This window comes from Hyalella azteca, unplaced genomic scaffold, assembly GCF_000764305.2.
Source record: "Hyalella azteca isolate HAZT.00-mixed unplaced genomic scaffold, Hazt_2.0.2 contig5386, whole genome shotgun sequence".
Classification (NCBI taxonomy): Eukaryota; Metazoa; Arthropoda; class Malacostraca; order Amphipoda; family Hyalellidae; genus Hyalella; species Hyalella azteca.
The window spans coordinates 273,791-289,751 of record NW_025935579.1 but is presented as its reverse complement, the minus strand read 5'-3'; the positions used below and the strand labels follow the sequence as shown (position 1 = coordinate 289,751).

At 37.5% G+C, this 15,961-nt stretch overlaps 1 protein-coding gene across 2 annotated transcripts; it reads left to right on the top strand.

The window, feature by feature from the left end:
* The first annotated feature begins 7,776 nt into the window (after positions 1–7,776).
* LOC125177876 (TATA-binding protein-associated factor 2N-like) lies at positions 7,777–14,529 on the top strand. 2 transcript variants are annotated; one of them, XM_047880433.1, is made up of 3 exons: positions 7,777–7,980; positions 9,083–9,258; positions 14,050–14,529. In XM_047880433.1, the coding sequence occupies exons 1-3, from the start codon at positions 7,816–7,818 to the stop codon at positions 14,435–14,437; spliced, it is 729 nt and encodes a 242-aa protein (XP_047736389.1). In that variant the 5' UTR covers positions 7,777–7,815; the 3' UTR covers positions 14,438–14,529. The 2 variants fall into 2 exon arrangements, with proteins under 2 accessions (XP_047736389.1, XP_047736388.1); XM_047880432.1 differs by lacking the exons at positions 7,777–7,980; positions 9,083–9,258 and adding an exon at positions 12,663–12,700 and having other exon boundaries at positions 13,982–14,529.
* The last annotated feature ends 1,432 nt before the right edge of the window (positions 14,530–15,961 follow it).

Genomic DNA, 15,961 nt, shown 5'->3' with positions numbered 1-15,961 from the left:
ACAGCACAGGTCTACAAATGACGTAGATTTGACAGCTAAATGACCATCACTAGCTCGTTTAATTGATTCGAATATTATTCATCGGCAACTCTCTTCAAATAGCATGCTTGGGAAACTTATTTGTCATCTTATAAATGATCCAAGAGAATCCCAATCAATGTTTAAGCAATCATCGCTAATAAATAAAAATCCTATCCAAAAATGGTTCTTATATGTGAAAAAAACGAAATCAATTTTGCTTGTGGTACAGTGCCGGAAATGGCTATACGACCACCCAGTTTTCTCCAAATATTTTTTCTTGCACAAAAAATTATGGGATTCCAATTATACGAGGTTAAACTACGTTTAAAAACGGTTCCAACGCTTTGCGAAAAAATAATTTTCTCAAAATATATGAGAAGAAATTATGAAAATTAGAAAAACCTTGGTGGAAATGATTATAAGACCAAGATATGTTTTTCCGTTTGTGGATCACATACACTCATTTTAATAGGCAATCTCACCTCCTTTCGCCATAATTACCTCAATCCATCTTCTCCCCACGCTATTTACCATATCACCCAGTGTCTTTTGAAAAATGTTATCCCAAGAACGAAGGATAGCCGTGCTCAGGTCACTCGCAGATTGAAACTGGCGCTCATTTTGGTAAACATCCCTCGCCATGATGCCCCATGAGTTTTCAATGGGGTTGAGGTCAGGACTAAGCGCCGGCCACGGCAACAGAGTAATTTTCTGCTCTAGGAACCACATGTTTGCCGATTTTGAGGTGTGAATCGAAGCATTGTCTTGTTGGAAAACATATGTTCCCTCATGTTTCTCATCTGCAAAAGGGAGAAGTTGGTAAAACAGCGTGTGCTAATAAGCCTAGGAATCTTGTCTCCCATGTAAAATAGCTAGAGTTGATTTTCCCTTTCAGCTAAGCGCTCTAAAAAACCATGACCGAACCAACACCAGATTGCCGCTTGAAAAAAAAGTCAGGCTCACGGTCCAGTGGCGCCAATAGCATTGCCACCCATCTGGATCATAAAGATTGAACTTTTTTCATCACTGAAGGTAATCATGTGCCATCCTTTACCAATAAGCAAATATTTTTCAGCAAATTTTTGTCGGTTGATAATATGCTTTTGTTGGAGCACAGGGGCATTTTTTCCTCGTCATGTATTTGAATTTCTTCGAGTCATGCAATGTCTAACGGATGCGTCGTGCTGTCACATCAACTCCAGTGGCCAATTTTATAGAGGTAGAGGCAGCGCAAGTTTTAGAAGCCTCAGAAAAGAGTCTCCTAAGATCCCTGTCGGTTAATTTTGGGGTTGGTCCAGTGCGCTTTTTTCACCCGTAGCCGTCCGGATTAGCAAAAAAATGATTGTGCAATGGGTTTTGAGCTTTTTATTCCCATTGCGATGTCTCGTTGGCTTCTACTGCATTTCACAAAGCCGAAAACTGCGTCTTCTCGGCCTCAGTGAGTCTTGTCCCATTTAGCAAATTTTTTACTTTGAAAAAATATAAGTGAGGACACTGAACTACGCCAGAAGTACACCAGAAAGGCCCTAAATGACGAAAATCAATATATTCTTTATATTGCTGTACTTTTTAAAGTGAAAATGTTACAGAAAGATACCAAAACGGAGAAAAACCTATCCTGGTCTTATAACCATTTCCACCTAGGTTTTTCTAATTTTCATAATTTCTTCTCATATATTTTGAGAAAATTATTTTTTTCGCATAGCGTTGGAACCGTTTTTAAACGTAGTATAACCTCGTATAATTAGAATCCCTTAATTGTTTGTGCAAGAAAAAGTATTTGGAGAAAACTGGGTGGTCGTATAGCCATTTCCGGCACTGTAGGCAGAAATTGCCAAGTATTTTCGGAACCCAGCAAGTATTATAACTATTTTCACTCAATGAAGAGCATCAGGCAATGAAGTAGGAAGGCCTAACTTAATGAAAGGAACTCCATTAACACGTCTTGGTACGATCACAAAAACCTGCTCCGGTCATCAATAAAATAGGAGAGCCGCTGGAGCGAACGCTCACGCACGGGTGGCTTCGCTTCCGCACGCGTTACCACTTGCGCTGCCACTTTAGGGACCCGCCGGCTCCATTGACGCGAGTCGCACGAATATGCACGCGCCACGACCATGGAAGTCATCACGACTGCCGCCTCAATGATATTTTTCTGGCCTACGATCAGGCGAATTTGACGAGTGTTACAAATACGTTCATTGGCGGTTAAAAAAAAACTAGGTTTCGTCCATGGTTATAAACTTTTTTTTATGCTGCATCTAATTATGAAGATAATTTTCATATTTTTATGAAATACTTGCTTTAATACTGTACTTAACAAAATATTTGGTGCCTTCAAGTCCCGTGAATTCTCATAAAAAATTGAGTGACACAAAGCGACTGTGGGAGACTAAGAGGCTAATGGGCTAAATAGAAATGATTCAGCGGGAAAAGATGAAAGTGGCGATTATAAATGTACCATTCTGAAGTGGGGTTAAAATAAGTAAAATCTTGATATATCTTATGATAAATTGTTCTTACTTCTTGATTTATCTCAATTAATACGAACAAAAGAAGCAGTTAAAAAAGGATTATAGTGACATTGATCCAATTTAGGCGAGGACGACAGCACGAGGGGAAAATTGAAACTGAAAAAAAGAGATGCTTGAACCCGTAGAAAATCTCGAGATAAAAATGACAACGTCTGCTTATCAATATTGTCGTAATTATGAGTAATAATAAATAGATATTCAGCATTACTATTAATGTGATTCATTGCTGTTATACAAAAATTTAAATAAACACGAACAAGGACGAATTTAGAGTTTAAATAACGTAAAATGACTTGTGAAATTTTTATTAATGGATCACTCGCTGATTTGTTATAACGAATGTTGGAACAATCGTTACACCGCACGAGAATGACGAAAATGTATGAAGAATAGAATCCTTCTGTGCAGGTATTGTAAATGTTCAAACGACCCACCCGAGAGCCTGCAAACATACTTTCTTACAATTATTGTAAGAATTCTTACATACTTACGCCTCGTGATTTTTAATCAATAGGAAATACATTAATTATATCAGTTGGATGACGGAGCGAGTAACAGATCAAATGCTAAATGTCAGGTAACATTTCGAGCGTGTATGAGTTAATTAAGCCGTGACTACCGTTGCGTTCACAGATGTTCTTCCACCACAGATGAACACAATTTTTTGCGCTTCTTGATTATAGCCATCTTCATAAAACTAGTCTGGATATTTATGACTAGCTTCTAAATTTATAGAATACTTGCTATTCTTGATATGAAGCAAGAAGGGTTTATTTTCACACAGTTGCGTATGCTGTTAAACAATTGAGATTGTATCAATTTCGTTTCATAAATTTTATTACAGAAAAAATTATTTGTAAACTGGCGTCAGTTTAATTGTGACGAAATACATCGCGAATAATATCTGAAAGGTGCCTAAAATAATATGTGCTCAATCTATCTGGGACCAGAACTATATTAGGAAGTAAAATTATTTTCCGATGTTGGATTTGCTATACGCACGTGTACCTCGATGGTCTTTGAAATTTAATGTTCGTGGTGATGTTGTGAGGTGTCAAGTTAATTATTAATCCAATTTAACACATTTTTATTGGTTTTTATAAACAAGGTATGGGTTTATATAGAATGTAAATGTGTGAAATAATCTTGAAACGAATCGTAAATTAGTTCCGTGCGGTTTATTGTTAGTCGAATTCGTTTTACCTTGTTATTCATGAGCTTTTAAGGAAGTGGCTTTTTTTACTGTTATTCAATCATATAAAATTTTTCAATGATAGTTAAGAGTGTTATGCAAACTAACGCTCCTACGTTTTTTAACAATAAATTTTCATTTAACAGATTATGCCTAAAATCTGAACAGCTAATTTTAGTTGTCAGCTCGTAGGACGATCGTCTTTGATGCAATAATGAGAATTTTTATTATAAAATCTTGCAAACCTTGGAACGCAATAAGCCCCATTTGCCAGAAAACACCATTCAAACTTCACTTTAAAATGTGAAGGAAAACTTAAATACCTATGTTCATAACCCAGGTAAAATATTGTTGCGGATATGCGCCTGCACGAGAGACCCAAATACTGTAAGAAGAAGACTTCAAACAAACATATAAGCCCTTCGGAAATGAAATCCGATAATTATTTTAACATGTTGAAATTTTGTCATCGTCTAGAATCTATTTAATTATACACGAATTTAGTTACTTTTTTTGCTTATAGTCACTTTGTAATATTAAGCCTTGAACCTCAAACTATACAATTTTCCTTCATTGCATCGAAAATTCATATTCCCGGAGAATGTTCGAGCACATAGCAGCAATGTACACAACTATTGGGAATTGTGTGAATGTCCTGTCAGTAAAGTGGAGAGCAGATCTCGCCTCTTGCCCCTGGTCATCTCAGGTCCAGATACGATTGTCCTGACAGCTCGATGGGTCTAGGGCCTAGAGCTCACTTTCAATAGAGAGTTCACTAGAGTTCAATAGTGTTCAACAATGTTCAATAGTGTTCAATATTGGCTATTGAAGACTATTGAAAACTATTGAACAATACTGTTGGCATAGGCATGTCCTAGATTCTAGATCTAGGGCATGCCTGGGCACGGTCTGTTTTGCACTGCGAGCGGCATAATATGACAGATCACGCAGCTCGACACTTGCGCTCTTACACAAATTCGCGAAAGAAAATAATTCCCTTATATAGATTGACAGATACAACACACTTACACACTCCATATTTTAAAAGAAATTGGCAAATAGCTAATAAATCTGGATTTCTCCGACAATGCTGTCTTCTCGGGCGTGATTTAATCACGAGAATTATGTTCAGCATTTTATCAGAAAAAAAAATAATTTGTGCGTTTGCTGCGTATAAATTTCGCTCTGATAGAAGATTTACACATTTGTACTATAGGGATTTTCTAATATGTAAAATGTATATGTCGTACCGAAATCGCAGCCAGTTTGCAGAAGCTGTAGAATCAGCATTTCGTTGATGATTCAGAAAATAGGACGTTAGAGTTAGAGTTGGAACATAAATCGACAGTTAGAGTTAGAAAAGGTTAGGTCAAGTTCGGTCAAGCTCTTTTAAATTTTAATATTCATAAAAAAACATGTCTGACCGACCTAACCCCAGATTCCTATATAGTATACTATAGATAGAAATGCTGATTCACAGTTTCGGCAAACTGGCTGCCGATTCCATAGAATCGGCAATTCCGCGATTTCGGCACGACATATATAAAATAAAAGTAACAATTTTAATACAGTTTATTGCCCACATATATTAAGCAATAAAATTTTCGATTTGAATTAATGAACGGAACTTTGAATCAAATTAATCATTGCATGAAAAAGTAAAGTCTCTGTATGGATGCACGACACGCCTTTAAGGAGCAGGGTAAACTTCAATTGCATATTATAAGCCTCACGGTAATCTTTACGAACCACGACGTATACCACAGTCATCTCTACACGCCATCCTATATAACATAGTGATCTATACATATAAGGAATATGCCTCATGCCGTATAACAAAATGGTAATCCATACACATTTTGTCGCTTGACTCATAGTAATCAATTCTCGCTATGTTGTTATATACCATACGGTAATCCATGCAATTCTTATTGTATAACATACGGTAATCCATACACGCCATGCAAAACACAGGACTTCATACACGTCAGCTCGTACTATACACGGTAATCCATGCACGTCAGCTCGTACTACACACAGTAATCCACAAGGTGTATAACACTCAGTAACACAGGACACGTCGTGTATTAGAACAATCAGCGAATATTACGATGATGTCAGAACGCTGCGGTCAAGATATATCCCCTGGGATACTGCTTCAACTATGCACTGTTATCACCATGACTTACCGCGGCCTCCGCCACGCATTCCGAAAATGTGACTTATGCTCATTTGCTCGTGAGTCTCGATAATGTAGCAGGAATAAGGGTGATGGTGACCGCAGTACTTTCAATTCTAGCACAATTGATTCTCTTGCTTACGGGCCTCAGGATTCTCTCGCTGACTGGTTGCAGGCAACGAATTTAGAGAGAATAACGCGATGTGATTCGCAATGCAACATCATCACTGCACGAACAAGTCCGCATGAGGTGGATTTTGACTATTAATATGTTAAATATTTAATAAGTCCATCGGGTAGGACCCAAAAATGAACGGACTTCACAATTCATGATGGCGAAAAATTGGCATAATTTTCATTCCAACCTCTCACGTCTGATGATCTTTCATCTCTCTCGTCTCTCGCCTCATTTACCGTATAATTGCTGCACATTTTTTTTCAATATAGGTGCGGAACTCCATAAAAATTTATTAATTACGATGCGAATGTTTTGCCGCAAATAAATGAAGGAAAAATCCTCAAAATTATGAATTCGACATTCCCATAAATGTATAATCTTGATTATTATGCGCCTTCTCGACGTAATACCATTACAGTTGCAGAGCTTAAATTTGTTCATACCAACAAGATTAGAACTACCGGGCCTGGATCAGGTTTTTTCCAAATTACCATGAGCTTTATTGGAAATTTCTGCCCAAATGCAGAGCCACCGATTGGTGGCGCTATATAGTAATTATGTGTAACAATTATTATCTGGAAATAAATCATTTATTTAAACTGTGACAGGATTTATGGTAACAATTAACAAAGCAATCGCATTTTTCTTAATTAATATACTGCACGGTTGAACTTCTGAGTAACAAATACCTGTATTACAGATACGAATATAGTCGAGAGACGGATTAATATTTTGGAATCGCGTAAGACATTCTTTGGACGATTAGGAAATTAAGAACATAAGTGAAACTTTAGATGTTGATCAATGATGATTACGAAGCTGCTTATTTGTTGGATATTCATCTCTCCTGCGACTAGGCCATCTTTTTTAATTTCGTCGTCGCATAGCCATTTGAAAAGAAATGAAGCTTTGTAATTTATTCCATATGTTATGCTTCATTTTTTTAATATAGAATGTAGGATTAAGGTATCTTGGAATAACAAGTGAGCTAAATTTTCCCATTTGCCTTGGACCTTTTGCTTTTTTAACATCCAGTGACTCTCATCATGGATATTAAAATTCATAGACCCATTAGACTGCTTCATAAAAATTGTTGAATATATAGTGTATACGTACATGAGAAAAATCTTCTCTGCAGAGCATTCTACCAAATCATCATATGAATGCTGAGTTAGAAATCGTATTTATTAGCCGAACTATTCTAATGTTATTTTTTTCTGGCTTGATCCGAGAATGAGGGCATGAACCGCCAAAACTTGGAAGGGCGGAGCGTCCTCCGCGCGAAGGTCACCACGCGGCTATATAAGGCGCTCACCTGCCATCAGCAACTTTCCACGAAACACTCGCGATACACATATCCCAAAAACACACCATAGACATAGTGCTCCGTGATGTGACCAAGGCCTTCGACAAGGTCTGGCACACCGGTCTCCAATACAAACTAATGCAGCTCAACCTCCATCCCTGTTTTACAAAAACACTAGCAAACTACCTCACAAATAGAACAGCGTCGATCAGAATAGGACACCACATAGGTCCCCCCCTACATTTGCACACTGGCGTCCCACAAGGAGCCTGTCTTTCACCCACCCTATATAGCTTCTACACCCACGACCTTCCACCACCACCTGTCTCTTATACACATCTAGATGTGTATAAGAGACAGCCCCAACCCCATGAAAAACCCAAAGCACCATAACTCAACCTAGTTATGCGCATTGCGCCTATTTCGTCTTCTACTGTTACTTCCTTTTCTCCTTCATCTTTCTGGCCACTCTGTGCCACCTCTTGTTTTTTCTCCAATTTTTCTAGTGGCACCGCACCACCAGCACATCATATCGCATCGTCCTCTACCACTGGCAACATGAAGCTCCCGGTAAGTATATCTCCCAGTCTGCATTATTTGGCTATGCTTAGAAATTTGGTCATTAATAATTTATTGTGATTACAAGTTTTAGCTATGTTCAAATAATAGTTTCTTAAAACAAATGGTAAACCTGATTTGAACGATGACTGCTCAAAAATTTGTGATTTATATTGAGGCAATTTTGATTAAAAAATTGTAGGCAGACCATAATTAGATCTTATATCGATGCATTTCCAGAATGTTGTCTGCAAGTCATTCACAATAACATTTTCGCTGCAAAATTCAGCGCTTATTGATACTATAAAATTATTCTCAACGAAAGTGTACACCTTCTTGTTCAATACTTATGGTCGATGGTTGAGGATCATTTTCGTGCCAGCATTGAATCTTTATTAAGATCATCATGCACGATACTCTTGTGTGTAGAGTTTTCCTTCCCAATTTATTTAACGAGGCTTGCCAATATAACCGTATGATCTGTTAATGCACTAGAAATCTTATTGCATTTTTGCTTACGATAATTTTCGAGATTTCTTCATAATTATACAAATTTTGTTAATTTCGTCAAATAAAATGAAACAAGAATAAACTTATAGTTTTCATTCTATGTAACTAGGAACACACATTCATTTTTAACATGCTTTTCATGTAGATATTTCAGCCTAGTTGTATAACAATTAATAAAATTTTCTTTCAAGTTGAAGAGTCAGAAACATAAATTTAGTATTCGAAATAATGATAAACTGATACAAAAAAATCCTGAATTTTAGTTACTGAGAAATTTACCTTCAACAATCTTGATGCCCTGAAAAGATGTCTCAGATTTTTTCGTACTGATCTGTTTACGACGTTAAAATCACGAATCCTATTAGAAAGCTAAATCCGATCAAAACTGCCTAGCTTTTTTCTGTACGTTAAACCCGCCCACCATACAGCCTCTTCGAGGATTGGATCTCCCTAGTAATTCAAAGTAAATTACTACTTTTCTATAGATGAAATTATATGTAACAAATCCGCATATTGTGACGGAAATTATATGTAACAATTCGCATATTATGACGGAAATTATATGAAAAAAATCCTCATATTATGACGAAAATTGTTTTCTCAGCTGTTCGCCGTTGCGCTGCTGGCGCTCGTCGCCGTCGCCTTCGCTGAACCCGAACCCGAACCCTGGGGAGGTGGATTCCGTGGTGGATACGGTGGCGGATTCGGTGGTTTTAGAGGAGGCTATGGATTTGGCCGCAAGAAGCGTTCTGCTGACCCTGAGCCCGAGCCTGAAGCCCTGCACTGGGGCGGAGGATTGCGTGAAGGATACGGTGGTGGATTTGGTGGATTCCGTGCTGGATTCCATAGTGATGGATTCGGTGGTTCCGGTGGTCGTGGATTCGGTGGTGGCGCATTCGGTGGTGGTAGATTCGGTGCTGGTGGAGTCGGTGGTGTTGGATCCTTAGGCAACGGAAACGGCGTCGAGAAGCTCTCTGCTGACACTGAGCCCGAGCCTGAAGCCCTGCTGGTGGATTTGGTGGATTTCGTGGAGGATTTGGAGGATTCAGAGGAGGCTACGGTGGATTCAGGTGACCGGAGGCTACGGTGACCACTAGGTTCAATAGTCACTAGGAGTGTTCCACTAGGGCTACTTGAATATTGAAATATATGGTAACAGACATGTAGGTGTTTTTATTTGTTCTTTACTACTACCTTTAATAAATGAGAACGAATTGGCTGTGAGTCGACTAGTTATTGTATTTATTGTCAACTCCATTTAACTGAATTCGATTCGCACTTTTCAGTCAGGTTTTTATTATTCAGGTATACATTTCCTACGGACATGCATCATCTTTCCAATAAAACTTCGTAAATAAAGCATTAGAAGCTATATATTTGAATAATCGAACTTACGTTAACTTTTCTCGTGACTTAAGCTCAATTTGATATGTGCATGAATGTAAAATTTACCCAGACTCAACTTAGGCCTCTAAATTTCAGTGGTTCGCGAGAAGCAAGTTTAAGCTCTTCTGAGACTCAATTCCAACCTTACAGTTTTTAGTAATGGAGCTTACGTCGGAAGCTTCTATGTAGCTCTTTTGTGTTGCATTTCTAGCGTTATAGGAAATACGAAACATTTTTTGTAATTATTTATTGTGCGAAAAGTGTTCACCTGGATTTTTCCTGACGAAAGAGATAAGCTGCAAACGGTAATATCCATCAGATGTTCAGTGTTAGGCTGTTACTCGACAGGCCTTTTATTTTATTTTATTTTATTATTAGTATCTAACGGTTAATATTGGATCAGCGCCACGATTCATTAGTCATTTAAATATTTCATATAATAAACAAGCTCTATCCTGTTAGGATTATCCAGAAACCAGGACGTGAGAATATTCTATTTTCAAATACACTGTACATCTGCTAAAATATGACTTTTTCTTAGAAGAATTGTTAAAATATAAGGCATAAGTATTCAAGTGGAGACGGTTGATACACCAATTAACACCGATACCTTGGGCTGTCGCTAAGCGATCGTCGACTTATGAATCATTTTGTTCCGTTCAGAACAGGCAATTGCTTAGGGCCCTTCATTTTCTTGGTCTTGTTTTTTGAGGTCCATCTTTTATCTAAGTAAACAAAATGCGTAAGGTAGGCAAAAAAATTCTGAAAACGCTCTAAACCCACTTAAATAAAGCAGAGGAGTTTGTAAAAGTCATCTAGAACGGATCGAATTCAAACTTTTCGTCGAATTAAATTCCGCGACTAGAGTCTGACTAAGTTGAGTCCCAAGCCAGTCGATCATAGTAGTGATCCAGTCTACTTTTATGTTAACTTTATTTATTTGCATGAACAATGTCTAAAGTTCAAGCCTCACAAAACAATTGAAAATTAGTTTTGATGAAAGATAATTAGTATCCTATCATAAAATTTTTAAGTATATTCACATTTTTTATGAGACCGATTTCCTGTATTTTTTATCGAACAAATTATTGCTGTTTCAGACTATGTGAAAGTTTACCTCATTTTACCTTGGCTTCACGTTTCTACCTAAAAATTAAAATATATCATAATATAGTAGAAAATGTATTAGAATGGGAGTGAAGCAGAAGGTTACAGTTTAGAATTTATTTTTTGGCCAATTGGATATCGCCAGCAGCACGTCGAGTTAGGATAGTTCATTTTCCGTAGCCATATATTTTAGCCTCCACGGAATCCGCCAATAAGCTAACTGCCGAAACCAAGAATAAATAATTATGTTAATGAACAAAAAATAATACCACTGATTGAAAATTCCTCCAGTGGGGACGAGAATACAAAAGCTTGACATGAATAATTTACATTATCCGAATGAGTAGCAAAGCTTACATTTGTTCATACCGGGAAAATTAGAAATTTTGAGCCTGGATCAGGCTGCTTTCCAATTTACCATTAGCTTTATTGAAAATTTCTAAACGGATGCAGCGCCACGGATGTTATTATCCTGTAAAAAATTATTTATTTACAACTTTGACTTAAATTCGTGGTAACGCTTAACAAAGAGATCGCATTTTAGTAATTATTAAACTGCAGTCTTGAACTTATGAATAATAAATATTACAGACACGAATATAGTCGAGAGACAGATCAATATTTTGGAATCACGTAAGACATTCTTTTGAAGATTATGAAATTAAAGATATAATAAAACCTTAGATGTAGAGCAATTGATGATTACGAAGCCACTTTATAATACGAAGCCATACTGTGCGATTCTAAATAATTAATTCCATACCTCCACCCACAGACCCAGCCAACTTCATCAAACACATACACACACACCTAATCCGGAACGCACTCTTAAATCTAACAATCAACAGCATCGTTGACGACACACCAACAAACATCAGCCAAACAGAGCAGCAGTTGAGCCGTGCAGACAGGGTGCACCTCAGCAGACTTCGCTGTGGTCACTCTCCTTCATCATACTATTACAAACACCGCCTGGACAGCACTCAAACGGACCTGTGCCCCCAATGTCATGCACTCCCCCACACCGTCAAGCATCTTCTGCTTGAGTGTCCGGAGCTGGCAGCACCCAGGCTCCGGGCAGGCATAACATCCATCGCACAGCTGTGGTCCGAGCCCGGCTCGGGTGGCGGCTTTCTTGCGCAGCGCGGGCTTCCTGGCGTGACCGGGACTCTGGGAACATCAACAACAACAACGAAGCCACTTGGTTGCTGTATATTTATATCTTCTGTGACTAGGACATCTTTATTTAATTTTGTCGTAGTATCGCCATTTACAAGGAATTGAAGCTGTGCGATGTACTTCTTACGTTATGCTTCATTTCGTTTTATTATCGAATGTAGAATTAAAGCGTCATGGAAAAACACGTAGGCGAATTTCGTCCCATTTAACTTGGAACTTTGGCTTTTAAAATCCAGTAACTCACATCATGGATATTAAAATGCACTTACTCATTCGACTGCTTCAGAAAAAAATGTTGAATAGTGTATACATAAGAAAAAAACTGTACCTACATAGCATTCTACTCAATTAGCATTTGAATGCTGAGTTAAAAATCGTATCCATTATCCGAACTATTCGAATTTTATTGTTGATCCGAGAATGAGGAGAAGAACCGCAAGAACCTGGGTCCAAATCGTGGAGGTCACCAAAACCGGCTATATAAGGCGCTCACCTGCCATCTTCGCATCATATCGCATCGTCCTCTACCACTGGCAACATGAAGCTCCCGGTAAGCAACTCCCATGCAGTCTGCATTATTTGGCTATGCATAGAAATTTGGTCATTGTAATTACAGGTATTATCTATGTTCAAAAAATTAGTTTCTTAATATAATGGTAAACCTGACTTAGAGGATGACAGCTCAATACATTCGTGGTTTCCATTGAGACAATTTTGATTATAAAATTGTAGGTAGACCATAATTAGATCTCATTGCGACACATTTTCAGAATGTTGTCTGTAATTCATTCATAATAATATTTTCCGTGTGAAATTGAACGCTTGATACTATAAAATTAATTATCACGAAAGTGTACACTTTATCGTTCAATAGGACTTATGGTCGATGCTTGAGGATCATTTTCTTGCCAGCATTGAAATTTTATTAAGATCATCATGCACGATACTCTTGTGTGTAGACTTTTCCTTCCCAATTTATTTAACGAGGTTGCCAATCTAACCGTATGGTGGATCTGTTTATGCGCTAGAAAATTTATTGCATTTCTACTTACGGCAAACTTGGATATTTATTCATATTTATACGAATTTCGATATTTTCGTCAAGTGAAATGAAGCAAAAATATACTTATAGTTTACTCTCTATGTAACGTGTAACACGCACTCATTCTTAATATGCTTTTCATGTTGATAATTCAGCCTAATGGGGTAATAATGAATAAAATTTTCTTTATGTTGAAGGGTCAGAAACATAAATTTAGTATTTGAAACAATGATATGATATGATAAAAAAAATCCTAAATTTCAAGTACTATGAAATTTCCCATCAACTATCTTGATGCCCCGAAAAAATGTCTCAGATTTTTTCGTACTGAAAATTGCATCAGTTCACGAGGTTCAAAATCACGAATTCTACTAAAAAGTTGAATTCCGTCAAAAACTGCCTCTCTTTCCACTGTATACGCTAAACCAGCCTACAAAACAGCCTATTCGAGGATGGGATCTCCCTAGTAATTCAGAGTAAATTTACTATTTTTCTTTTATTTGAAATTATATGTATTATATCCGCATTATATGACGGAAATCATATGCTACAAATCCGTATATTATGACGGAAATTATATGTAATTAATACGTATATTATGACGGAAATTATATGTAACAAATCCGCATATTATGACGGAAATTATATGTAACAAATCCGTATATTATGACGGAAATTATATGTAACTAATCCGCATATTATGACGGAAATTATATGTAACAAATCCGTATATTATGACGGAAATTATATGTAACAAATCCGTATATTATGATGGAAATTTTTTTTCAGCTCTTCGCCGTCGCGCTGCTGGCGCTCGTCGCCGTCGCTTTCGCTGAACCCGAACCCGAACCCTGGAGAGGTGGATTCCGTGGTGGATACGGAGGAGGATTTGGTGGATTCGGTGGCGGATTCGGTGGTTTTAGAGGAGGCTATGGATATGGCCGCAAGAAGCGTGCTGCTGAACCTGAAGCCCTGGCTGAAGCTTACCCCGAGCCTGAAGCTCTGCCATGGGGTGGTGGATTCCGTGGTGGATACGGTGGAGGATTTGGTGGATTCCGTGGTGGATTTGGTGGTGGTGGATTCGGAGGCTACGGATACGGCCGCAAGAAGCGATCTGCTGACCCTGAGCCCGAGCCTGAAGCCCTGCCCTGGCGTGGTGGATTCCGTGGAGGATACGGTGGTGAATTTGGAGGATTCGGAGGAGGCTTCGGAGGATTCCGTGGTGGTTATGGATATGGAAAGTAGATATTGGAAGGACGGCTAAACAAATTTTATCGTTATTCGTCAACTGGCTAAATGGATACCCTGTACCTGCGATAATAAATGAAAAATTAACAGATGTGTTTTCATTTAAAATCCCCGGGTTTACCTGCACATTTTGGTTCACCAACATGCATTGTAATAGACCAATAAACAAAGTTGTCAATTTATGCATGGTTGGTGATATAGAATTCTATGTTAGTAAACTTATAGTATTTTTTGAAAAGTTTGAGAATCGGCAAGTAGTCATGTAGAGCAAATCTAATCACGTCCTACAACTTACAAGTCATATCGAGTAATGAGGCAAAATTCCGATTAACTAGCGGAATTTAAACAAAAAGATGCCCGAGTAACTCGTACTCCATCTCTGCAAAATACAGGTTTTCAGGAAAATTTAATTGGAACAGATCCAGCAAAATGTTCCAAGTGGAACTCCACTTAACTAATTAAATCCAGTTTATAATAACAGTGAAATTAAGACTAATTGAATCTAGAGTATGCCCAAGAACTAAAATTATCCAATATCTATGAAACGAAAACGAGAAAGATTCTTCTCCAGAGGTTCGATTATGCGTCTTTGTTTGTAAATGCGGATTTGTTTGTAGCAGACACAATTCTGTTTGATATGGCCGGTGTATCAGAGCATTATTTAATCATAAATTAAAATACGGCAGTTATTCCGTTCGTGAGATTTTAACGAGATTAGTTGCTTCTTGGCTCAGAAGTTTGCCTGCGTGTTCAGTATTTCTCACTTCCATCCCTCCGTTAATTTGTCTTTCTTGCGTTATTTTCACACGGAGGGGACAAATTTTAAATATAAATGTGGAGGCTTGTCTTATTACATTAAATTCGTATGATAATTAATTTCGATTAATTCGAGCCCTAACAAAGAAAAATCTCCAACATTTATCTAGTAATTTCAGAAGAAGTAGAGAAGACTGGGTAGCCTACGTATTTTCTGTATCAGCATCCACACACAGGTGTTTCACTAGGGCTACATGAATATTGAAATCTATGGTACTTATATTATAAGTACCATAGTAATAAGTACTTATATTATAAGTCTGTTTATATCGCTAGTTCACATGAAATTTAAAAGCAAAGAAAACGCCAAGCAAATTCACCATATCGATATTGAAAACGTTTCGGAGTCCAGCTCCATCATCGGTTCGACAATCTAAAAATGAAGTCAATCATATTGTATTCATTTTTAGATTGTCGAACTGATGATAGAGCTGGACTCCGAAACGTTTTCAATTTCGACATGGCAATAGACATGTAAGTTTTTTATTAGTTCTATATTACTACCTTCAATAACTGAGAACGAATAGGCTGCGAGTTGACTATTTATTGCCAACATCGTTTTAAACTAAATACGATGCGCACTATTCAGTCAGGTTTTTATTATTCAGGTATAAATTTTTCACGTGCATGCTTCATCTTTTCAATAGAACTTTGTAAATACAGCATTAGAAGCTATATATCATAATAATCAAATTACATTAACTA